Raw genomic sequence first — 26,517 nt, 5'->3', positions numbered from 1 at the left:
GAGCAGAATGAACAATTGAAACGGTGAAAGGCATTGTTATACGCATATGAGAATTCTCACACTTTCATTGGAATTTATAAAAAGCGTTAAAAAATTCCGCGCTAAACGCACGTACACGCACATGTATGTACACAAGAACACATATACGAAGCCGACGTTGGGAGAGAAGAGAAGAGCAAATTCTCACAAATTGTTTTCCCGTGCGAAGCACACCGTACTTTCGTTTTTACGATCAAATTTCTCTATAATATCGACGATCCAAACCTCGTTCGATATCTTATAGAAAAGACGGATAGGGAAATCATGGGATCAATTTCTTTATTTAGATATTTTTTGAACGTGGCGCGTGATACATAAAAATGCTCGATATCGTAGAGGGTTTTGAAGGTTTCTCGAGTTCTCGAAGCGCGTCGCTCGTCTTCTTTTTTGAATTCCTGGCACCGAAGGGGAAAAGATTCGTTGCATAAAAAGGAAGATGCAACGTGTTCGTTCAATGGACGTCGCTGCAAAGCGCCATTGGCGGGAGGGCGAGTAGTCGAAGTTAGTTCTGGTACGACCAGAAGGAGGCGCCCATTCCCGCACCCTCATTCATATCCGTAATGGCCGCTGTCTAGCGTTGTTCGCTGAGTGCGTTCTCTTCGCGCGCGCGACGGAGAGAGCGCGAGAAAACGGGAAGGAGAGGGAGAAAAATAGAGAGACAGAGAGAGAGAGAGAGAGAGAGAGAGAGAGAGGGAGAGGGAGAGCGTGAAAAGAAACTCCGGACGTGCCGTCGTGAAAATTCAGTGCGCGCCGATCAACGTCGCGTGGTGTGAAAGTGTTTGGTCGTCTTTAAAAACGTTCGTTATTCTCTCGTGCAACGAAGGATACACGAAAGAACGCACCATCGCGAGGATACTGTAGCGTCGTTGCAATAGTAGCGGTTAGTACGCGCGAGGCACACGCCGAGATTCTCCTTCTTTTCCGAGGTGGACCTAGTGCTTTGGATGTGTGTACGTTTGGATGTGAGTTGAGAGCTGGAGTGAGTTAGTGCGCGCGAGCGCAAATGTGCCTATGCGTTTGCCACTACTGGTGGTAGTGAGTAGTGTGTTTTTCTCGGTTGTACGATTACTCGAGGAGGAGGAGGAGGAGGAGGACGACGACGACGACGACGACGAAGACGACGACGAAGACGACGACGAAGACGACGACGAAAACGAAAACGAAAACGAAGACGCGTCGACACCTCTCGCGTGGACGAGCGTCCTTCGTGATTTTATTTAGAAGAAGGAAGAAGATAGCGGATAGGTGAAATTGAGACGACGCTTGTTCGTCGCCTTAATCCTGAGTTATCTCCTCGAGACGAAGAAGAGAGAGAGAGAGAGAGAGAGAGAGAGAGAGGGCAGAGTCTGTGCTAGACAGAAAAAAATAGACGGAAGAAGGGTATCGCGGTGTCGTCTCGAGTTAACTAGCGTCGTAAACGGAAGAGTGACAGCCCGGTTTGGACGAGGAAAAGGAGAGAAAAGGATAGAAGGAAGGAAAGACGACGAGTCGGTGGACGTCGTCGAGACGAAGGAAACCCGTCGACGACTTTCGACGCTCACGCCGCCCCGCTACGAATTCTCCACCGTGGTTCAAGGTCTTCTAAAATCATCCAAGTACGTGCAGTCGTCTACTGCCTGCCAAGGCTCCTCGAGAAGACGACGAAGATTTCTCTTTGCGAGAAAAACGATTCGCTTTTCTTCTTGATTCCGCTGCGATCTGGTGCACGACGACGGCGACGACGGCGACGACGAAGAAGAAGTTGACGGTGACTGTGATGTTGATGTCGATGTCGATGTCGATGTCGATGTCGATGTCGATGTTTACGTCAAAAAAAGAATCGTCGAACGAACGTGCCTTGGAACGCGAAGAGAAGAAATAACAGGAACAGGTGTGTAGGCATTGTCTAACTTTTCGTTTTCAATATTTCGTAATATTTCGCTTATTAACGATGCTCGTGTAAAAGACGAAGGAATAATCTTTGGCTCGTCACAAAAAAGCATCGTCGTTGTCGTTTTATTTTTCCCAATGATCATGCGCAACGTTTGATCGTCGAACACCGATTGGCGCGTTTCGAATAGTATTCTCAAAACGTTATCGAGTAACAACAAATCGTTTAAATAACTCGGAACGAATAACTCGTATTATATACGGGCAAGCTATAAATCTTGACCGTCCGACGTCGAGTTAAAAATATAGGGGTGAGGGGGAGGAGAAAAATGAAAACTCGACTCGAGCCACTTACTTCGTAATTACCAGCACGTGGAACGAATTTTGTATATTTGGTTTCGATAAGAATCGCGACACGTTACATTTTTGCCGGCTTATTCGTAACCACGTGCGTTTAGTTGGCCGATAAAAAAAAAAAAAAGGAATATTGACGCACGTCTCGATTCGTCGATCGTTATTACGAATGGATCGATATACTAAATTATTCAACGTGCGAACGCAATAAGATTCGAACGCGAACGTATTTCTCCTTTTTAAATGGTCGGTAACGACGATAAATTATATACGAAATATCCTGTGCGCGTCCGTACGAATATAGCCGAGTAAGAAATAGATGCTCCTTACCGTATTCAATTAAGATTAGAATGCGTCCAAGCGAGTTCGTTTACGTAACTAACCAGATAATCGGTTTACCGGTAACGATCGTAGCTATTCGCGCGTCGATCAGTTCGATGCTTTTTACGCGATACGAATACACCGTAGGAACGTATTTCGACGAAATAATCGTGACGAGTCATTTCTTTTTTTTCCCTTTTCTTTTCTTGTCGAATATAAATTTTAATCAATTTTACAGTAGTCGATCGGTCGCATTCCGACTGTTATTTAACTCATAGTTCGTGTCGTAGGTACGAAAGGAACAGGAGAATTTTGGAGGTTCTTCCAAAAATCGAGAGAAGAGAACGTGTGCCAATCGACGAGACAACAGAGTCTTCCCTTCCGATCGTTTCGAACGATCCTTCTTGAACGATCGATTGTGATTTGAAATCGTGATTCCACTGCCAAAAGAGGAGACTTTCGAAGTTTCGAGAGAGACGGAGAAAGATGCCAAGCCGTTAGATTAGTTTAGAGAGTTCGCATAACTTGGAAGTCTTCCCGAGGAAGCTGAGTCGTTGCTGATTCGAATCCGAGAAGAATCGATCTCTTCTAGTTCGTCGTTGACGTCGACGTCGAGGAGTATCGTTTATATGGCAATGCGGTACCATCGTCGCCGAACTTTATCGCGCAGGAACTATTCTTCGTGCTACGCAGAGCGGAAGTCGCAAGAATAACGCAGAGAGGATGTTCGGGAAGGTGCCGTCCGGTATCAATTCGAACGCAGGCCCTGGACCGCCCCATCAAAATCCTAGCGTGAGCAAGGTCCCTTACGTCAGGCCAACGACTGGGGGGACGACGTGCCTTTCGTGTTACGAAGTACCGAGTAGTCAATCTGGTACTTCCGATGAGAAGGCAAAGTCTTGGTGCCCGGTGTTGTCCGAGTCATCGCCGTGTAATCCTTCTCAGGATCGTTCCTTACCCCTGTCCACTTCGTCCTCCGTTACGGAGATCAACGGAGCCACGAGAAACGAGCAACAAGCTTCGTTCTCGACGAACAGGAACCTGCAACTCGGCAATAAATCCTCGTCTTCCGTCAAGGACTCTACGAGGATCCACAGATGTTCTTCCAATCCCAATTGCCCCGGTCTATCGAGTACAGCTACGAAAACGTCTATCGGTTGTCTCTCGCCAAGATCCCAAAGGATTGCCATCGGCTCTGCCTCGTCGAATCTCGAGTCGAAACTGACGAGAAAACACTCGGTCGGTAGTCGAGAGTTCGCAACCGGCAGAGAGTCGTCCTCGTGCAAGTCCAACTTCAGAGACTCGGTTCAATCGAAAAGCAACGATGCTACCTCTCAAAGCGTCGACGAAGTTCCGAACGTCGTCGAGGACCTCGTCGATCCTTCGGCGATCCTGACGAGCGCTACTTCGACCGTTCATCAAGCTCGAGCTACTCAAAAATCTGCGTCTAGGTCGAACTCGACGGGCGAGAATCCTTGTTGCTTCGAAAGAACGACGGAAAGAGGCGAGTCCAAGGATCATTATCATCATCATCAACACCATCATCACCATCATCATCATCATCATCGCAACAATCTTGCTCGAACACCGGCCGAACTTTTGCAACAAAATTGCATCGACTTCGTCATTCAGGATTTACCGACCGAATTGCAATCCTCGCCGAGAAGTTACAAGGATCGTGAAAAAACTCGTGACACTTGGAGACCGACCGAGATGGAGGGAAATTTGTGCGGACTGAACTCTTGTTCCGGTGACTCCTTCCAAGACGGTACCTCCACCAAGAGGAGAACCGGTGCATCCTGTCAAGCCCTCAGGCACGCCGTTGCTTCCTTGAATCGTCTCGATGACTTTTACATGGAGAAAATTGGCGCTGGTTTCTTTTCCGAGGTGTACAAGGTACAAGACTACTTTAAATCTACCCTTTAGATTTTATTTCTTTATTAACCGTTTGACCCCTCGCAGAGCAAATTTCGTAAAACCCGAGGCTCACGTACGACGATCGGAGCTGCTTTTCCTATCAATTTTTCTCTCATTATTTTTTTATTACTGTCGTCATTACTGCAAATACGTCTTATCGAGAAACGATTCGTTGAAACGTTCATTTTTTTCTCTTATCGAATCGATTGTTTCTCGAGACAAATAAACCCGTAGAAACTAACGAATACGGTTTCGCACCAAAGGAATGTTATCTTTTGCAGATTAGTATCGGTTTAGATAAGATATGGTTGCGCGTTAAAAACGAGCACGCAGAACTACTCGGACGAGCTTGGAGCCTCTCTCCCCCCCCCCTCTCTCTCTCTACGCTTCGTAATAAAATTCAAATCGCGCTCTTACTCGCACTTCTCCAAGATGTAATCGGATCTTTATTTTTTTCCTGTCTCGCCGGAGACTTCTCTTTCGGAGAAACTCGAATCAAACTTTTACCTCGGTTCCAACATTAAATCCCATCTCGTTTTATTTACAAGAAATATCGACGTATCTATTCCTCGAACGGTACACGCGAATCTTGCAAACGATAATTATCGGACTAACATCAGCTGATCGATCTATCGTTTACACTCGTCAAACGTTGCATTCTAACTGAGAAGAAATAAGCGATAAAATGCGAAGCGTGCACGAGCTTGATGAATCCTTATTGTTCGAGCTCGAGGTGCTTAGTGTAGCGTGGAATATGTATCAGAATTAGATATACTGGATAACGAAAAGGAAAGAGAGCGATTATTGTTATCGTTATATAAAAGGTTTGCATAAGGAAAGCGGAAATCGGGGGAACCGTCGTTGTTTTTCAAAGACTTCCTACTCGTAGTAGTTTCGTTTCGACCTTTTTCGGTTCAACTCCCGAGAAAATTGAATCATTTTCGTATTGTACTAGATATCGATAGAAAAATCCTCCTTGCGTTGAACGAACGCGTTTTAGAAAGCGCATCAGTGGTCGTTTAGCACACGTGACGAATGTTACTATTTGACGTCTAGCGGCTCGGATGTTACGATTTAACCGACAGATGCATCCCAGAGAGAACGCGTGGTAGTTAGAAATGCGTTAGAGATGAGGTACCGACGTCTAAAAGCATTAGGAAAATCGATTCTTTCTTTTCTTCGATTTTTCAATTAGAAAGTGTATTACGAACGATCCAACGCGATATCAAAGTAGAATGGAAGTAATCGATCAATTTGTTTCTTCGATATATTACCTCTAAATGATCGGTATCTTATATAAAAAGAATTTAATAGCTCGGACTTTTTATTGTTGATTCATATACTAAGCATGTATGAATAAAGAGAAAAAAAAGTCAACGTGGATGTAGGGTCGCTCTTGCTAGCCAGAGGTCACGCATTCTTGGCACTCGGGGCAAGAGGATGGTACGAGTTTGGTGCCAAGATTTCGGGCCGAAACTGCTGCTCTAGCAGTTTTCCCGAGTGAGAATTATTCAACGATGACGACGATCTCGAAGAGCGAGCGAGCGAGCGAGAGAGAGAGAGAGAGAGACGGTACTCTCTCGTTGGCAACACAAACGATTCGTCTCCCTATCCAAGCTTCTCTCGTCGACTTCGTTAAAGACGTTATCATTGCGATCTTCTCAGGCGAAGGTCACCTGATTAATTATCCTGCAGCGAATCAATCGGGGTCAAGGACTTTATCGAGATATCTCTCGCGGATCGAGTTCCTTTTTCCTCCAATTTTTTTCGATAAAATTACCGACCTTTCTACAAATTTTCTCTAATCACTCGACGATTAAATTCTTTTCCTCGTTGGATCTGTGCTTTAAAATATAAACGAGCGAGTTAATCGATGCGAGTAGAAATACGTGCGATGGCTTCGAGTCGAATATAAGTCCGATGGAGAGAGAGAAGTTCAATTTTCGTCTGAAACATTACGAAATTTCGTCCATCTTGGACGGAATTCAAGAGTTGACTCATTGTTTTTGTCAATCGTTGACATCGCAGTAATTCACGACTTCCTTTTATTTTTCCCTCTGTTATCGTTATCGAAATTTCGAACAGAAGATATCTTTTTAATTTATTTTCATATTCACCGATGGATGATGCATCGGTTTAATCGCCGAGAAAAAAGAAGAAAGAAAAATCAAAGAAAAAGGGAAAAGCAGAAAGAAAGAAAGAAAGAAAGAAAGAGAACGAGGAAACCTCGTTATCGATTCTCTCGTTTGATATTCAACATCGATAAATAACGAAGGTGGGGAAAGTGGCGCTTCGATAGGATCGAAGGAAGAGTGTCAGGACAAAAAGACGACCTTGCCTTGTGTGACACAAGAGTTAGCAAGCGCTCGCGCGCACCAGCTATTTCCTTCTCTTCTTCCTCTTCTTCTTCTTCTTCTTCTTCTTTTTCTTCTTCTTCTTCTTCGTCGAGTATGGCGAACGAGCAGCGAGCGTATAAAAGAATGTTGTTGAATGTTGTGTCTTGGCGGAGGAGGAGGCAGAGACGAGAAAGCCGGTCACGGCGCGTTGGCCATGGAGTACGAACACTCTCTAATGAGACCCTCTTACGGACCCCGGTCGTTCACTCTTTTTCGATCCTCCCCACTTCCAATTTCAACCCCACCACCACAACCACCAACGTCTCTTACTTGATTCATTATAATCGAGTGGACGAACTTAACAAATATTTCTTTTTTTATTCCGTAAGAATTCACGACGATTTGCGAGATCAAAATTATCGATCTTCCTCTCCCGAGTCTTTTGCATTCGTTCACATGCACGCGTTTATAGGTACGTGCGCGTAAAGCTAACATTTAATTAGAGCGATAGCGAGTCTCGCGTTAAACGAGACTATTTACTAATTAACCAAGCAAATATTCCTCCTTTGTTGCTAGACGCGTTTCGGTAGATAGTTCAAACGAAACGGAAGCGGGTAATGTTTCACCAAAATTTTTCTACGTCGTTGAGTTATTAACGACTCGACAAGAACGAGTTTCTCTCTATTTCATATAAATTTGTTCTTCTTTATTCTAGCGTTTTCTTTTTCCTTTCTTTCGAACGTGTAAACGGAAGATTCGCTTTGGCAGTGTTTATTCGCCTTGCTCAGCTCTTACTCGTCATCGTTTTGGCTGTAGCCCAATTGAGTCAGCTACTGCCAAGGAATCCTGGCGAAAGATTTTCGACGTTGGATATTCGAGAATTTTTCGAAATAGAGAATTTCCTCCCTGGAGAAAGATGCATCTCTCTCTTTCTCTATCTACCCATCTTTATCTATTTCGCTTTATTATTTACTCAGTATATCGGTCATAATTCTGCGTCACTCGTTCTGTCCTTTCCGATGAAGAAACATGTCGTAAAACGTAATCGTTATCTTAAGACAAGTAATGAGATAATTAACAGGCCGAGGTCTTATCGTTAAAATCTCAAGGAAAATATCAGCGATTTTGAAGGGAGAGAAAGGATAAAGTTCGTCTCATTTCAAAGCCATTTTTGGCGTTCATTGAGGTCGCCATACGTTCTCGTGAGACGTTTATGTTTCGTATATATTCTTCGCCAGCCAGATGTTGTCGAGTTTCATTAATAAGTTTCTCTTTCGTGAGAATCTCTTCGGCGTTCTTTCACTGCGTTCCACTCGAGCTGTGAAAATACAACGCAAGATCCGTATCAAGAGTACGAGGTGGACGAGGACGCGACGACGACGACGACGACGACGACGATGACGATGATGACGATGATGACGAGGAGGACGACGACGACGACGACGACGACGACGACGACGATGATGATGATGAGAAGGAAACCATCTCTTCTTGCATCGTCATCGTCGAGAACTCGCGTAATCGCGCGTCGTTTTCCGTCGCGAATCGTCCTTTTCTTTTGTAGAAACAATTTATGAAAATCACCAGGTCGGATTGTCTTTTATGGAGATTAGAAACGACAAAGATTTTGTCTTTCAAAGAAATTAACTTTTCAATACTCGTTTCTAAAGAATTCATTCGGTGAAACTCTGCAATTAACTAATTAAATATGGATTTCGCGTTGTTCGAATCGAACGTAATTGGACTTAATTGCAATTCCTTTCTGACATTCGTCCTTTATGTTTTTTCAGGTTACGCACAAGGTAACCGGTCAGGTGATGGTCCTAAAAATGAACCAGCTGCCTGCAAACAGGCCGAACATGTTGAAGGAGGTTCAACTTATGAACAAGCTCAGCCATCCGAACATACTCAGGTGAGATCACTTTTCGATCAAATCCGGTTCACTTTTGAAAGAAACAGAGAGATTTCGCTTTGGGTTTCGTGCAGGATAATATACGTGATATTAACAACGATTAGATAGATTTTTTTATCGAGAAAATAGAAGATCAGTTAATCACTTTATGGCTGATCTAAACATTGAGAAAGAAAAAGAATAAAAAGAGTTCGGCTACGCTGTTGTAATACGCTTGAAGTTATGACATAACGGGTGTCTCGCGCGATGTTGCTAGATGAAGAAGAAGAAGAAGAGGAGAAGGAGGAGGGGGAAGAGGAGGAGAAGGAAGATGACGGTGAGAAGGGCGAAGGGTAGAAAGGGGGAAGGAAAACGTGCGCTCGCGTGCGCATTCACCGGCGACAACGCATTCCGTCGTTATAAACGGCTTGGCCCACTTTCGAATGTGTTTATTCCCCTTTGCCTCTAGCGGATCTTATTTCTGGCATTTCTCTCCTTGAAGGCTACGAAAAGTGCGAGTCTTTGGAGATATCGTTTTCATTGGCTCCGAACGAAACGCGATTCATTTTTTCCTCGTCGTGCCATTCGAAAAAAGGAAAAAGAGAAGCGTGATATCATCCTGCTCGATAAGACGTTAAGAACGATTAGATTTATTAATAAATATCGCAGATGCATTTGACAAATATAATACGAAGAGATTATACAGTCCACGACGAATCCTCTCGTAGTCGTTCGAAAGATAAGATCCTATCTTATCTTCTTTACAAACTGCTCTATCTCGTTTGGAAAATAATAATCTCAGTTAACATTTTTGCACGTCGACGTATAAAAAGTAAATTATATTTATTATCTAAAAAGTAAAAAAAGTATTGAAGTATGAACTTGTTAAAGTACGATAAAAAAGACGTCGACCTTTTCTTTTTATTATTAGAAACGAAAAAAGAAGGGATTTTTTTTCGATCCGATCCTCGGTTCACCGATTGCAAAGTGACATTTAGAGATTATTCTTACGAGCTTGTATCCTTGCGACGGGCTCTACTATAAATTTTTTCTTTTCTTTTCTTTTTTTTTTCTCTCTCTCTCTTTTTTTCCTACATATTTTTTAAACAACCAAAGTATATCCGGTATAACTCGTCAGATCTGTACGTTAATGCGCTTCGAAAGTAAACGTGTAAAATTATAGAGAAATTCGATATCTATCGATATAATCTTTAACATGGAACGAAATTATTCGGTCGGACTTTTATTGGCTGACGCTTGAAAGGTAGCCTGACATTATACGTACGACATTCTTGTATACGAGGCAATACGTAACGATTGCCAACGTAATTTTCAACTTTGTCCTTTATCTACGATCGCTGTTTCGCGTTAATCTCGATCGTTGGCTCATCTTTATGAAAGGAAATAGAGTCATCGATCACATCGGTACATGTATATTTATGGTAAGCGTTCGTTCGCGATATATAAATTTGATCGAGAGCTTAGGTGGTCTAACAATTATTTCTCTCTTCTTTTTTCCTTTTTTTCGTATTTCGTAAAAAAGAGAAAGACGTTCCTCTTAAAAAATTTGAAAGTCGTAATCGTGCGAAATGAAAGCGACTGAATAATAATGAATGCATATTCATCCTCCTTTACCTTCCGCGGAATGCAATTCGCTCTAGTACCTCCGCGCAAGGTAGTTTCTCCTTCCCGCTTTTACCGAACCTCATCGACGAAAAAAAAAGAAAAAATAACACGAAAGAAAAGAAACGAAACGAAACCAATTAAGAAAACGTTATTGGTTTATCTATCACAGATCGTTTCTTCTATCCGATGAGCAATCCAATTGAGAGAGGCTATCGTCCTTTACCGTCATTGAACGACTTAGCAGAGTTACGTATTTTATAAGGAAATATGACTAACGCGTGAAACGACCTTTTTACAAACTCATACACTCCATGTTGATGCGTGTGGATTTAAAAAGTCACGTACGGACGATTCATCTCGACGATGAAAACCTTGAATTCGCTCGTTGGTTCGCATTTTAATCGATACGAATAAAGATACACGAGCAAAGCGTTCGAATTTTTTCAAATCTTAAATGTCGTTTCTTCAAACGCCTTTTTTAAGCGCGTTCGATCGTCGAAGAGATATAACAAAAAGTTGAAAGATATTTAGATAGAATACTACGAAGATGATTCGCGATCGCGTATTTGACGAATCGTGTTTCTACCATGGATTAAGAACGAACGATTTATCCGATCGATACGCCCTGGTTTCGCAAATGGAAAGACAATAAATATGAATCACATCTTGCGAGGAAGACCTCGAGATATTCGAGGTCTCGATAAAACGTTCGCATGATTCACGTAGGAAGCGATTAATTCGTTACACTTGCAATAACCGGCATATTTATGCATCGGGAGATTCCTTCCGTTTCTGGATACCAACGAAATTAGAATGCGAATAGATTAGAAATTTCAATACTAAACAGTTCCAGCATGCTCGTATTGCTATCAAGATTTACACGTACGAGTAATAGACTCTGACGTAGGTGCGTCGCTATCGGCTTAAGAAATCTTTCGAAAACGTTGAAAGTAACTTAATTAATCCGATTAACTCGACGTAACTCTCTTTCGAGGAACTGACTTCGATCGTATAAAGTCGGTCCTATATCCTAATTATCTCGTTTATCGGATGAATCGATAACGGTTTCTCCTATCTTTTTTTATCTCTGGAAGAGATTACTAACTAAAAAAAAAAAAAAAAAAAACAGAGAATAGCCTGCGCGCGTAAAAAGAAAAGAACAAGAAGAAGAAAAGAAAGATTTCCAATCGGTGGATCGTATTGCACCTTCGCATGTTCCTTTTTTTCTAGGTTCATGGGAGTCTGCGTTCACGAGGGTCAACTACATGCCTTGACGGAATACATAAACGGTGGTAGTCTGGAGCAACTGATAATGTCACGGCATACACCGTTGCCCCACCTGATACGCATGAATCTTGCAAGAGACGTCGCACGTGGGATGGCCTATTTGCACAGTCGCGGCCTCTTTCATCGCGATCTAACTTCAAAGAACGTCCTCATTAAGAAGGACGAGAATACGACGGAGATGACTGCCGTGGTCGGCGATTTTGGATTAGCAGCTAAGATACCGGATCCTAGTTCGGGTTATAGACTGAGCACGGTCGGCAGTCCTTATTGGATGTCACCGGAATGTTTGAAGGGTCAATGGTACGATCACAGATCAGACGTCTTCTCATTTGGTATCGTTGTTTGCGAGCTGATCGGTCGCGTTCCTGCTGATCCAGACGTTCTACCACGCTCAGATAACTTTGGCCTCGATTATCTGGCCGTGGCGGAGATCTGTGCGGCTGCCGACCCACCACCTGCCTTCCTGCAGCTAGCCTTCGATTGCTGTACCGTGAGTATCCGTAGAGCTAAGATCGCGATGGAGTAACGTATATGTTTGCCACTGTTACGGTTCTTGGCATCTGGATATATTCCTCTACGTAATATGATTAATACGATTAAAGCAAATAATAACTCGGAAACGAACTACATGCGCTGGTATTTTAAGAGAGCCCGATTCTCAACTGGCTGCTTGGTATTACCGGATTATTCGTTTTATTATTATCGTCGTTGTACTTTTTTCTTTTTTTTTTTTTATTTTTTATGGCTGCTCTCTAAAAAAGAACAGGAAGAAAGGAGAAGGAAAGAAAGCAAGCCGAAAGTACCGACGAGACGAACATATACGCCACGCTCGAATTCTTTTTTCTCGGATTGGAATGTACCTGTTTAGATAAGCGTTGATTTTACTTTTAGTACGAGCCTAAATCGAGGCCAACTTTCCCAGAGATCATGTCCAGTCTCGACAGCATGATCGGCAATTACGAGGAGGAATCGAAAAACAACATCGGTAACAGGCAATCGGCCGATCCAGCCCTGATGTCGAGCATGGACGAAATCGTTCGGGAAGGTCGTACGATGCGGCGTAGGACGGCTCGACTTAGAAGTCAATCCGCCGACGCCAGAGGTTGCGACAACGCGACGCCATCGGACAAAGCCAGATGTCATTCGTCGAGAAGAGTGGCTGAACTGGCCAGCCGAAGGGATCCGCATTACAGACCTATGACAGCGAATCCGTTTCACGCGTTGGGCGGCGTTAAGAAGATCCTCGGGGACCTTTTTTCCAGTTGTTTGGAGTTACCGTCGCTCGAAGATGTCAGGCCAAGCGTTACCGACGGCGTTGGCAAGTTCAAACCGGCGCAGAACGACAGTATCGCCAAAATCCTGGATAGGAAGAAGCCTAATTCGGAACCCAGCAGTCCTACGGCGAGAAAGAAGTGGGAAAGGAAGGTATGCGAGAGTCTGGAATTTGTTCGCTTTCGAGATGGTAAATTAGAATCTACTACCCAAGGTGGTATATACGTATTCTAGGTCGTATGATCGAAAAATGCTCCCAGGGGGACTTATATTATCGAGATTTCCTGGGTTAGATTCCGTTGGACAAGAGTATCGTTTTACAGGTGGCTACGAAAGTCGGCGCGGCTAGTCTCTTCGCTCATCCTCTCTTCCGAGATGGCTGGGAACCAAGAAGACGAGGTAGCTGCGAATCAGGGTTCTGGAGTTGCGTCGGGGAAGACCTCAGCCCTGAACCACCGAATCGTCGACACACGTCGACCCTTAGCAGCTCCGCGGCCAGTAGTCTTTTCCTGTTGGACGATCATAGGACCAGTTCGATATACACGGATTCTTCCGAAGACATAGCCAGTCTTGGCGGCGGAGATTCTTCCTGTTGGGAGGATAGACTGAGCGGGATTGGATCGTCCAGTAAAACGATTTCGAAGATAGTCGAGTATTTCGAGAGGAAACAGGCTACGGCAGGTAGCCTGAGACTTTGCGATCACGATTCGGTAGCTCCTAGTAGGATGAGCTTGTTGAGAGCGAGCTTGGAGGGTCCAGTTCCGTTGTGCAGTATTTCGGCAGCTCAGAGGCTAGTCGTGTGCGAGGGAGCCGTTCGTAGCAAATTGCCCCTTTTCGATAAGAAATGATCGAGTCCGTTGAAACGCGAGACCTTCGTTACTTAGAGTTTCTTATTTTCGAAGATACTTCCACGATATATCCGCCTTCCGCGTGTTTCGGAGGAAGGAACTTTTCAAGTAGCTCGAGCACGTTCCGTTGCGCATAATAGGTGTCGCTGAAGACGATTAAGGAAAAGATCAAACGAGAAGTATCCCGGTGGGATAGTACGTTTGCATCGTGTCTCAAATACTGAAATCTAGGAACCCGACTGTGATGTTTTTGATAATCTACATAAAAATACCGCGAACGTGACCACTCGAGTTTCGATACAAAGAAGAATGGAGAGTATCGATCCGGCGCCGGAGATCTCTTACGCGCAACACTAGGCTCCTTTCTAAACTCTTTCGATCATACGTGATACGTCTGTTTCCCGTTCGGATCGATCGATAATCTTTTCGTCGTTCGTCTAAACAAAATTGCAATCGGTGGCCTAATTTTCTTTTCCTCGAAATTTCCTTCGTTCGGAGATTTATGCGATTCTGATAATATTCTCTAATATCGTTCGTTCGTAGTAAACCTTAGACGCACACTGATCGACTATGAACGCAACAGAATTGTACCTTTGCGAAACATTTGCACGTTTGACCAGACGTACACCGTATATACATATCCATGTTCGAGGAAAGAAAGGACAAAGCAATAGAAACGTTTCGTTGAAATAACGGAGATCAGTGCGACAGGGAGGAGCACTGTTCGCGCCCTTATCTTTTTGCAGTGCCTCGCAGTTCCTAGTATATATCCATTTCCGTCCTTCCGCACGTATGCAGATCCAGACCGTTTGAACCTTTAGAAGAAGGGGCGATAACACCGGATCGGTAATTGAGCTTCCTAGATCGCGTATATAATTGATCGTTAAATCGCCTAGATCGATTGAAAGGATCGAAAGAAGGATCGCATTAGGAGTCTCTGCGAGCGTTATTTAACTCCTTAACTTAAAGAAGAAGGAACGATTGTTCGAACAAACGAAAGAGAAAAGAAATTTTACAATGTACATACATTATATATATATATATATATATGTATGTATGTATACACACACACATATATATATATACACATACATGCATAGATAGACGATCGCGTGTTTCTTCGATTTTCAAAGAGAACTTCGCCAGGGCCTAAGTTCTTTCCCGTACTTCCGCGAATGAGTCTCGGCAAAAAGATTCGTCCAAATTCGACGAAAGTCGATAGTCGAGACTCGTCGATCTTTTTGTGCCCGATCGTTAAAATAGTAAGATATATCCATAGATTAGTATACTCAGGACGAGAGAACGGAAGATACACACATATATATATATATATACGTGCATATATATATATATATGTATATATATACATACTATATTTTGTTGGCGGGAAAATCCGTGTCCTGAATATTTTTGTTGAAAGGTGAAAAAAGAACGAGTGAATGAAAACGAATGAATGAATCGTTTACGAAAGAAAGATAAAAAAAAAACATATGAAACTGATCTAGTCAGTGTAATTAAATGTGGCGGCCTTATCTTTTGTACGTCGTAATGGTTAAATCGAAGAGAAACTTAGGGCGTTAGAAATTCGATAGATAAGCATTATAGGACGTAAGAGTGATCTTTTCTTTTTTTTTTTTTCTTCTTTTTTTTCCCTTTCGATACGGATTATTTATACGAAATACAAAGAGTGAGAGAGAGAGAGAGAGGGAGCGAATTAGAGTGCACGTCATATACGGTGGTCCTTAGTTACGTCCAATGAAAAGCGTCCGCGTTGATTACAATAGTGCAGCTGTGAAATCGCTTAAACGTTCAATCGTTTCGTCGCGCTACTTCTTATAGGACGAGTCGAACCAAATTTTTTTAAATAGAATCGATAAACTATACACACACACGCGCGCGCGCGCGCACGCACGCACGCGTACACATAAACATATATACCTTTTTACTTATTCAAGTTCGTTCACGGGTTTTACCTGATAAGACTGCGCGTTTGTTAGATATTGTTTGTAAAAGAGAGAGAGAGAGAGAGAGAGAGAGAGAGAGAGAGAGAGAGAGTGAATGAGCGAGCGAAAACAGTAGATTGAATTTTTATCTCTCGATATTCGCAGTCTCTTCCTCGGCCAGTGGACTGCAACGATCTTGCAGAATTTCCATCGTTTCCTTTCTCGTTTTTTTCCCTTCCTTCTTTATATCTTTCCTTCTTTCCTTATGTCGTTGATGTTTTTATTTACACGACGCGTCAATCGGTACCTGAAGAATCGAGACGAATGGACTGCGAACGTGTTAGGTTTTTATTATTAATTATGCGGACATATCGGGAGTGGACATATCCTGAAATTCTCGTTCATAAAAAGGATGAATTGTAAAGATAGGAACGAGTATTCGTATGTATGTGTGTATGTATAAAAGAGAGAGAGAATGAAGACAGTATCGGTGGTCCGAGAGACGCATTTCTCAAGAAAAAGAAAAGAAAAAGGGTTATTTATTTTAAGTAAAAACATAGAGTACGTATAAATCTCGTTACAAAACACAGACATTTTTACGACGAGCGATGAAAGGGCGTTACAAAAGTTTTTCGACGAACGTCTGTCGAGTATGGATGTGCGATGAAATGGAGATGAAAGAAAGAAAAGTCGAGTAAACGATGAGAAATGGTGTGGTGAGACGAAGATAATAATAGCTATAACGATTAATCGGTAATAAGTGAAAGAGAGAATTTTGGTGGAGCTCTATATAGATAAACTATATTATATTGTAAAGATTCCTATATACAAGAGTAATAAACTAAGGACTCCCAATTTTTACCAAAAGAAAAGAAAATAGAAGAAAAGGAAAGAAAGTAAGACAAACAAATAACTTTTAAAGCCTTTCTCTAAAGCCATCGGAGTGTCGTCGACCTGGTCGTTTAAACTTTTCATTGATGAACGATAAAGAGTTAACAAAAAAAGAAATGGAAAACGTAATCTTAAAATGAAAAAAAAAAAAAATAGAAGAACAACGATATTCCCGCGGATGCCTTGCAAATTTCTTTTTTATCGGAATAAAGGTTAGCGAAGGTCACGATGTGTGATGTCCTCGGCTGTGCTTTATCGATCGCTTGGCGGACTAGTAGTCGATCACTTTTGAAGGAATATAATGAACGAGCTGGTGACAAAGGATTTACGAGTGTTCGCACATCTCGACATTCGAACGCAAGTTTTTAAAATTGTTGAAAGGACCAATTAGTTCTCTTCTCGCGCAAGGAGATAATAAAAATAATTCTACAACGATACGCGCAAGAAGCGAATGGGATACGATCGACGAACGTAGTATCTACTGTGCCCTTTGAAAAACAAACAAATAATAATAAAAACAAAATAAATTAACTTTGCTCTCTCGATAAAAATCATTAATCGGCACTTGCGTTCGTTTTAACAAGTACGGATCTGAACGAGCGCGAAACGTTTCGCGCTCGAGTCCAACGTCTTGGGCATAGTTCAAGATCGTGTTAATCTAGCTATGGCCGATGATGGATCGTCAACGATCCCTTTCGACGGACGTCATGGATCTACCGATGTCCTCCTCGGGAATCAACGGTATGTACCTCGTTCTTGGATCCTTTCTTCTCTCGTAAGCGTAAGGAAAGATCATCGTTCTCCTTGGGAAGGTTTTAGCTTCCCTCTTCTCGTTCAAAGTCGACCTTGGAATCTTCTGTATGTGCGACGTGTAAGCCGTTGGACTACTCGTCGAACGAGACTCGGCAATCTCGTTTGCACTCGTCGACGGAAAAAAGTCGCTCGAGTTTTCAAAATCTATCAACGGTATGAACCTTCGTTGGTCGTTCGTTTCCTCGGACGTTGATCTTTCAGTAGCCGTTATAGGATCTTTGGAATCCATCGAAGAACTCGTAGATCCTAGAAGATCCTCTTTAAAGGGACTAGCCGTTGACTGGCGCATGCTCTCCGTTATCGGTACCCAATCGTTCAATTTCTTCGTCGAAGCAACCATCTCTCGATCCTTCTCGTCGACAGAGTCAGAGTCCCGAGACAGGTTAGAGTTTTTTCGAGACATCGCGGCATCCGGTTCCTCGATCGGCACCCACTCGTCGCTTTCATTTCTTTTTACGGTCGCGTTATCCTCTTTATCTTCGATGTTATCCGGCGAGCTCGGTCGATCAACGACGATATCCTTGTCTCTCTCTTCGCTATTTTCAACGCTCTCTTTTTCTATATCCAACCGCTTCGCATTTTGATCCCTCGATCTTACCGTGCTTTCAAAAGACTCTTTATTGTCCAACCCATCGCCCAACGGTGGAAAGTATTTAGGTTCCTCCTGACGTAGGCCACCCACGAAGCTAGGTGTGTATTGCGAAATCAATGGCAGCAACGTTTGCCTGGCATATTTCTCGGCTTGTGCGAGTATCCCGGCTAATCTCTCTGGTAGAAATTGTACGGTGAAGCCTCTCGTAGACGTCGACGAGGTCTCTTGAATCTCGTCGTCTTGTCCTTCTTCGTCCGAAGATACGTTTCTTCTTCCTAGGTTCTGTCTCGTCGAACGTGGTCTCAGAATCGGCTCGGTGATCTCCGACAACTTGAGAGATCTTCCAGATTCTTTCTTGTTCGAACGTAACACGGGTTCTCGGATCTCCGGCAAGTATTGTTTCGTTGTGACGTCTTCAGCGCTGATCTCGGTGAACGACGAAACTCGTTGGATAAAGTTCGAGCCGGAGAAACTCCTTCCGCCTTCGGTTTCGCTGTTATCCAAAGAATTAGACTCGGCGTCGTTCGAAATATCAACGATTTTCCAGGTATCGTCGGGACGATCGTCGGATTTCTCATAATCGTTGGATCCTTCGATCGATCTAAGGTTCTGTTCCTTCGTGAACGGACCGACGCCTTTCGAGCTAGGTTTCTTCCTCGATGCGAACTCGTTGGAGTAAGCGTTTCTAATGTCATAATTCTGATCCTTCGTGAAGGGACCTATACCGCCTTGTCTGTCTTGAACCATGCGTTCCAACGGAACTATCATGGGATTCGTAACGTTTTCTCCTTCAACAGGTACCTCGCAATCACCCGGGTAGAGCGGTAGGTGGCTGGCTCGTCCAGACTCCAGGATTAAACCTTTTTTGCATATCGATAGCGTTTTACCGAAACTATCGACCAACGCTACCTTGTCTATACTCCAAGTAACCAGGCCCGACGATAACCATCCACTGTACGCCGTATATTTGATCTGTCAAAAGTTCGCATGCGAAAACTTGGATGTACTTATCGTGCGACAATACGATCGCGTTGAAAAGATGACGATGGACGTACCTCGATGGACTCTATGTTGGTCACCGCCGGATGAGGTACAACGATCTTTTGAAGCGTAACTCCTACCAAAAGTTCTTCGTCCTTTCGCGTCATGGCAAAGCTCTCGTTGAAGGATCCTTCGCCGATCAGCGTTATCTGAATGGATAATTCGTTTCTCATTGATCACAGATAATATCGTAATAATTATCGGTCTGCATTGAAATGTTCTATCGAAACATAGACGGCGATGATTAGACCGGTTGATAAATGCGCGAAAGAATTCACCTGCAATTTGCCGTAACTCCTTGCCGGCCTTTCGCCACGACTGTTGTACACCTTCACTTTATATTGATGAGCGCAAAACGGTTCTTCGTCCCTCGTTATTAGATAAAGCTGACCTCTGGCTGGCAGTTTGTCGCTGTAATAACCCATGTCACCGCAAGGCCTATCTTCGCCATTAAAGTTGCAGGGAAAACAGTCGCCCTTCAGAAGACCATCGTAGCCACGTGGACAGGGAAACGCAGGAAAACGACATTTCGGGCTGACGGAATCGGTGAAGAGCTTGTAAGCGCGTCGATGATTGCAGAGAGATCTGCCTTCAACCGGGGCAGCTAAAAAGCATCAATTTCGTCGTCGGAAATTAATCGAATTAGCAGCGCTCGTTCTAACAACGGAGCAGAATCGTACGACCACCGTCATTTTTCAAGAACAAATTAGTCGACGGATAAGCGTCGTATCGTTTACCTCGACCCGTATAACCATACGACGACCCACTTTCCTCGAGGAAGAAGTATCCAAGCTGTTTTTCCTTCGTGTAGGAGGTAATGAGATACTCTCGATTCGAAAGAGAAGCGAAAATAAAAAGAAAGACGATGGACAGTTGTGCTTTCTAATCGTCGATCTACGCCGCGCGACGTACACGTGGGCGTTCGATCGACTATCAATTTTGAAAATTAACAAACCCTCGAACGAATGAATGATTTCTGGCGATTTTTTTACTTATTTCTATATACGTATTTGCGTAAAAAATTGCATACACCAAATGATGTCAGACACAGCTCCGACGAAAATATTCGAGCAACCAGTTTGCATTCTTCCACCATTGGGATAGAAATCAACGTCGCCCATTGGCTGCCAAGAACCGAGTCCTCCGAGTATCAACTGTTCGCCATTGCTGTGTATCACGTCGACGAAATTAGCATCCGTCTCGTCCAATCGAGCTCTGGGATCTTGAGATTCGAAGAGCGGTCCAGCTGGATCCAATCCTGATAGGTACGTAAATCAGATTGCTCTTTGTTATTCGCTTAAACGATAACGTATATATTCTCGTAATAGAAAATTTATGGTTTAACGAACGATCAACCTTGTTACAGTTCTTTCATCGGATAATAAATTGATCGATTAACAGCCACGTTCACTTCGAGTTGCGTAAAGTATGCCTTTCGAAGGATCGTTCGAATAGCAAATAGATTAACTTTGCATTTCTTCCAGCGAATTAATTAGCTTTTCCTTTTTTTCTTCGTTTTCTTTTTTCTTTTCTTTTTTTGTTTCAATTACATTCAATCGTTCGAAAGAGCGATTTAAAACACTTGGACGCCAAGTTTTCGCTAGCTCTACAATTATTGTCATCGATTTTCCACGTAACTCTGCCTCGACTCTGCTAGCAAAGTTCTTGTACAAGATCAACGGAGTGAACGTGTCTATCCGTTCGTGAACTACATAAATGACGCATTTCGTAACAATTTTAAACGAATTCGTGAAAAAGGTAAAACGAGTATCGATCGATTCGATTAACGAAGCAGCTTTCGAGTCCATGGAAATGCGTTGATTCGATCGCGTTAAAGAGAAAAAAAGAAAAGATGTATTTTTTTTTACCTACCGGTGATTCTAGAAACGTTTCCAAGCTCCGCTCCGGCAAAACCAGCTACGTGCGCGCCAAGGCTAAAGCCGATCAAATGTACCTTCTCTTGGGGAACCTCCAAGTTTCGAATCAATTTGGCCAATTGTCGTCCGACCAGTCGAGTATTGGCTGCTGCTCTAACGTAATTTGGCACGGCACTTCCCGGACCCCAATCGACGCACACTGGACGCGAACGAAAGCAAAAGCCATTATTTCGTCTTTTCTCCTTCCTCGAAAGAACATTGATGAAACGATCTAGAAAAGTAATCGACGACGCGCGTCCACGAAATAATTCGTCGATGTTTCGATCATCGACCAACCAGCTCGTAGAACAGCGTTTCAACGTTTAGCCGTCGTTTTAAGATCGATGACGTACCGATGTTACACTCGTGAACCGTCATTAGCGCCGATCTCATCTCGTAAACCCACACGTGATCGCAACTAGATCCAAAGCCGTGTACGATAACTTTGGTCGGCAGATCGGGATCTATGGCACGGTGAGCGTTATCGTTTATATCTTCGGCAGGTACTTCCATAGGTATAGATCTTGCCTTTCTGCTACCGTAAACCAGGAATCTGCACGTATTTACGAAAGTGATACGTAAAATGCGCAATGCATACAAAACATTAAACGGCATACGTAACACGAATCAAGAGACGTATTATACAACGAGTCGTTTGTCGCTTCCCTCGATAGGTCGAATACTTTCCAATCGCGTTTACGGGAAACGACTACTCCTTTTCTAATACTCTTCATGTTATGGAAAATAATAGACTGGCTGATTATCTAGCAGAAACGTATCATTGGTATACGTAATAGTTAAACTCGATTACTTTACATGTCGTACGTACGCACTTGATCTTGAAATTTGATTGGGATCGACGGGAGATCGATGTAAAGTAAGGAAAAAGAAAGAAGAGAATCCTGTTTCTCTCAGTACCTGGTACCAACGTCCTTTGGCGGCGAAGGTAACATCTCGAGATAGCTAAAGGGTCCGGTATCCTCGAAACAGCCAACGTCCTCGTAACAAACCTTGGACACTTCCCTTTTGCTTCTATGACGTTCGCGTTTGTGAAGCGACCATTCCCTCATCGACTCGACGACCGCTCGGAAAATTTCTGCGTCGTTTCTTTCGTCGAGCGACTCGTCGAGGCTCGTCGGCCATGCCTCGGCCAGCGTGCGATCTCCTGAAAAATATTTTCATCTCTTTTACGACAATCAAGCCTCTTGCTTTTTAAGCAAAATTCTTTTTACGCGCGTTCTCCCTTTTTTTGATTCTTATGCAAAATAAGAAATTGTAGTAATTTTAACGGTGTCCTCGCTTCGCTGCACGGGCAGCAATTATTTTGATTAGCATAACGCTCCTAAATACTCAGCCCGGAACAAGATCGTCCTGAAAGGAGATATAAGTTCTTTCGCGATCTATAGATTCCACCTCCGACATTTCCACCTCGTTTTGCTCTGAAAAGCGTATCCGATTGTCTCGGCTTCGCAGAATCGTCGACGGATCGTAACGAGGTTCAACGGAACCGTCTTCGCGTCTTCGATCGAACCCTATTTTTTTTATCGCGAAACGCGGATAAGAAGCGAATAATTATCGCGTGTGTGTGTTTGTACGCGTATTTGGAAAGAAATAATCTAGAGAGGAGAAACTTTCTAGATCTAAAAACTCATAAAACCATAAGATTCTTTTAAATGGAACGAAAGATAAGTCTTGGGAAGAAAGAAAGAAAGAAAGGAAAAAATCTTATCAGCCGCATGGGACGAAATTTTGCGACTCGAGGAGGCGCAACGTTTGGATGATTCTTCCGAGCACGTACACGAGTCTATCCTGAACTTACGACCCAGATTTATTTGCGCTCGTTAGTAGAAAAAGAACTCGCACGAGCGTAAAACGGCATAACGACAGGGGTATGTTCCTTGTCGTCGGCGAATAATCCAAGCCGATCGTTTCGGAATGAAATAAAAAAATTATCTAATTTCCAATTACTCCCTACTTCGAGCAAAGAATATGATTGCATCGAAGGATTCTATCTAGATAACGCGAGAGCCGACGTTGCACTCGTTAGATCTTCTAAGCGTGTCGACGGAACGACGAATACGACTTCATCCGTCAATTTCATTTTCAACTAGAAGATTGCACATGTGTGCATCGCGTATGTACACTGTCGAGCGTACATACGCGTTATTTCTATCGTTTCTCACTCGATGATAATCTCGACCTTAATTTCTCCCGCAGAGGAGCTTGCGAAATCACTCCAGAACGTTGCTTCTCCTTCGTTAACCATAATTGATCATCCGTGCGTCCGCACGTATGACTTTGTCTATGCGTGTATACGCGAGCGATCGTCGAAATTACGTAACGCGCAGGATTCGTGATTCGTGAATCTCATAAAAATCAGTTCGTTATAGATTGTTACGATACAAAGATTTTACAGACTCCGCGCGGAATAGTCGGACGTCAATCCACGATATCATAGATATTTCTATTCTCCCTGGGCTATCTGCAAAAGAGACGCGTCATAAAAACGAGGTCTTTTTCGTCCGCTCGTTATCGTTCGATCGTTTCTTTACCTCGTAATCTTTGAAACGGTAATGGTCATGGCCATTCTCCGAGTGACAAGAGACACGAATTGCTGTCGGGTGAGCCTCGAAGAGGGACGACTTAACGGTACGACAAAAGACCGTGTTGTCTGGGCCGACGCGACTACGACGCTCGTCGGCAACGGGATCACGCGAGACACGTTTTATGCTCGTTGCAAATTTAATGGACGGATGAATTAATCCTTGACAAAGCCAAACGTCTAATTTATATCGTTCAAGTCGGTTCGGTTACCTAGCAATTTTCTCGTTTTCTTCTTATTAGCGATCAAAACGTTTCATTTCAAGAGCGTACAAAGATTCCTTCTGTTCTCCTTCAACGCGTAATTACGAGAATCTTAATTGGTGCGAGCGATGTCTCACGACACGTTTAGATATCGCTTCGGAAGATTTAGGATATTTCAGACAATACGATTAACGGTAAACTCGACGAGAGAGACTTCCTATCGTTGCGTTCATCTTTTAACGAGAATTTATTATTCTCATTTCGTAGTTCACCCTAGGTCAAAGCGATCCAAGCGATCGTAGCGAAAAAGATACACGCGTGGAATGAGAAACGATCGATTTTCGCTTTTCAAGGACAACGATGGGATGTCGAAAGAGTTCGCGACTCGATCGGATAGGTCGACAAACAAGAGCGAAATCTTTACCGTCGGACACGTAGAATTTATGTTTCGAGATGTCCACGACGGCTGTTCGCGGAGGTTCACTAACCTCGGATTCGTGGAAACCGTGTCATCTTCCTCCTGTCCTCTATGCGTTTTACACGTATACGGAGACACATACGATAACACTGAATTACGTTCATTGTCTCTGACATAAGGAAGGTGGAGCGACGTAAGAAAAATCGCTAGGTAGACGGCCGACATATCTCGTCATTCGTCGTGACCCGTATTTCTTTCTGGACGTGAGATACGTACGAAAGATACGAGGAACGTGGACAACGGCTGAGATTTGATTTTCGAAAATATTCCGAGATCTTTGTCGATTCTTTTTCTCGACGCTCGACTCGCCAGATCGATCGATCGATCGAAGAAGAGGAACGAAACGGTAAAGTGGATCAACCGTAACCACTTCGTTGTGACCTCTCCACAGAAGTAGGTAAGTACCTACGTAGTCGTTTACCCAGTTACGTGATCTCCGGGTTAAGAGCGTCGGAGTCGAGGCCATCGAGAACTATTTACGAAAACTTCCTCGGTGACGATCGATCGATCGATCGATCTTGCAAACTTCGATTCGCTCGCATTCGCTCGCAAGATCGAGGTCTTTAGCTGCGCGAGTCTTTTTCTTTATAACTGTTTCATTAGAGAAGAACGAGAGACGTACGTGCAACTCTTCGCAAAGAAAACTTTGACAAATTTTGTCGTACGAGTCTCGAAAAAAAAAGAGGAAGTTGCTCCGATTTACGTCCGAAAGGATTCGCATTGAAAGTGGACGCGACTGGATTCGCGATGAAAGTCAGACGATCCTTAAAGACTACAACACGGACTGCTACATGCTATCGGCCTTTCTCGTTTCACCGTGAACACGGGCATAATAAATCTCTACGTTTCAAGGTCTAGTCTCGGTCTCTACGTAGCTTCGACTTGTCTTCGTCCGGAAACGAATTCTTCCTGATTTCACTTTGCAAGAAGAAACTAAGTCGCACGGACGCATTTCGTTATCGGATCTTAAAGTGCGACGATGCAGCGACAGCTTTTATATAAATACGTCCAGCAAAATCACGATCAATTTCGTACAGGATCGTGTAATCGTCGTAATCGCGAAACGACGATTAGCTTGAAATAAATGAAGAGAACGCTTAGAATGTGGTTTAACGCGAGTTGTTTACCGGACGAATTAGAAATCGTCCGTACGCGTACGCGAACACATATCGCACGTTAATTCGAGATTTAATCCAACACATAAAGACGACGCGAGTAATCAGACGTGGGCTCTAACGTTATTTGCGACTCAACTGCCAAGAGATTTCTAACCGGAAGAACTAAAGAGGAAGAGTCGAGTGGTTTGTACGAAAATGTCGATAACGAGGACGAGAGTTGCATTCTTTAGCGACGAAACGAGTCTCGCGTGACTCGTACGCTAGTTCCAACCGCGAACGAACTTTTATTTCTTTTCAAGAAACTTTTCGTTTTTTTTTTTCCTACTTGTAAAAATCAGACGAATCTCGTTCCGTCTCGAGAAAGTTTCGGACGCTCGCTTTGATGTTTTATAAAGTAACCTTGAATTCGCGTTTGAACTTTTTCCATGGGAAAGAAATTTCTTGAGAAAAATCATTTATTCGTTTTTGTCGACGAACCAAGCCACTCGTTGCCCTGACATTGAAAGCTCGAACTGGCTCGAAATTATTCATGACTATTCGTCCAGACGGAATTAAAACGTGGAACGAAGAGTATTACGAAATATTAGAGTATAACGGAGAGTAAGCCAGTCGAAGAACCGTTCTTCCTCCGTTAGTAATCGCGTGGTCGAAAGTGATTATCTATCTTTTACTTTTTTCCTCTCTTGTCTCTCGTAATAATAATTCCATTCCCGAGATTTCTTAATCTAGGAAACGTCTATTACTCGGCAACGAAATAAATTTGAAAGAGGAGTAAAAATAACACAAGTGCAATCGCTCGGTACATCGTACAAAACCTGATGGAGCGACGAATCTCGACGTTGCGAAAGCAAATATCTCTTTTCTTCTTCTCTTCAAATCTACCTTAATCTACGAGTCTGAAACATCGAACGAACTCGTATATGCATATTATTCGGATTCTATTGACCGAACGATGATACGATGCGTCGTATATCGCGTTCGGAACGGTCTTGAAACTATCGAAGAGTGAGAGACGAATCACGAAAAAAGTCGAAATGACGTTTTACGAACGAATTCGATCGCGATCGAAGGTAAACGGTGCTCTCGAATTTCGAGACGCGCGATCTTTGAAGCGTGGAGTACGTCTCTTTCTTTCTTGCTCCCTTTCTCTCTCTCTCTCT

At 43.3% G+C, this 26,517-nt stretch overlaps 2 protein-coding genes across 4 annotated transcripts in view; one reads left to right on the top strand and one right to left on the bottom strand.

Moving 5' to 3' along the window:
- The first annotated feature begins 471 nt into the window (after positions 1-471).
- Positions 472-15,221, top strand: LOC122635858 (probable serine/threonine-protein kinase DDB_G0282963). Its single transcript, XM_043826527.1, has 6 exons — positions 472-1,909; positions 2,874-4,479; positions 8,627-8,748; positions 11,584-12,130; positions 12,532-13,065; positions 13,236-15,221. The coding sequence occupies exons 2-6, from the start codon at positions 3,307-3,309 to the stop codon at positions 13,758-13,760; spliced, it is 2,901 nt and encodes a 966-aa protein (XP_043682462.1). The 5' UTR covers positions 472-1,909; positions 2,874-3,306; the 3' UTR covers positions 13,761-15,221.
- A 989-nt stretch (positions 15,222-16,210) lies between these two features.
- LOC122635857 overlaps positions 16,211-26,517 on the bottom strand; it is a 12,286-nt gene continuing 1,979 nt past the window's right edge. Inside the window, exons 1-8 of one of the 3 annotated variants that reach the window (XM_043826524.1) lie at positions 22,932-23,034; positions 21,875-22,121; positions 21,310-21,509; positions 20,913-21,116; positions 20,071-20,298; positions 19,319-19,644; positions 19,055-19,189; positions 16,211-18,971 (exon numbers count right to left, since the gene is read on the bottom strand). In XM_043826524.1, the coding sequence (XP_043682459.1) occupies positions 17,277-18,971; positions 19,055-19,189; positions 19,319-19,644; positions 20,071-20,298; positions 20,913-21,116; positions 21,310-21,509; positions 21,875-22,026 (2,940 nt within the window). In that variant the 5' untranslated portion in view covers positions 22,027-22,121; positions 22,932-23,034 and the 3' untranslated portion in view covers positions 16,211-17,276. Of the gene's footprint in view, positions 18,972-19,054; positions 19,190-19,318; positions 19,645-20,070; positions 20,299-20,912; positions 21,117-21,309; positions 21,510-21,874; positions 22,122-22,775; positions 22,886-22,931; positions 23,035-26,517 lie in introns of those variants that run through there. The other 2 variants (XM_043826525.1, XM_043826523.1) reach the window with 2 other exon arrangements.

Source organism: Vespula pensylvanica, chromosome 19 (assembly GCF_014466175.1).
Source record: "Vespula pensylvanica isolate Volc-1 chromosome 19, ASM1446617v1, whole genome shotgun sequence".
NCBI lineage: Eukaryota > Metazoa > Arthropoda > Insecta > Hymenoptera > Vespidae > Vespula > Vespula pensylvanica.
The sequence above is the reverse complement of the archived record's forward strand: the minus strand, read 5'-3'. Positions and strand labels throughout refer to the sequence as shown.

What these genes read in the sequence shown, in the direction of transcription:
- LOC122635858 (XM_043826527.1), top strand. Translation starts at nt 3,307, where the DNA reads ATGTTCGGGAAGGTGCCGTCCGGTATCAATTCGAACGCAGGCCCTGGA. An exon ending in TCTTTTCCGAGGTGTACAAG is followed by an intron (nt 4,480 to 8,626) that starts GTACAAGACTAC and finishes ATGTTTTTTCAG; the next exon opens with GTTACGCACAAGGTAACCGG. An exon ending in TAGCCTTCGATTGCTGTACC is followed by an intron (nt 12,131 to 12,531) that starts GTGAGTATCCGT and finishes TTTTACTTTTAG; the next exon opens with TACGAGCCTAAATCGAGGCC.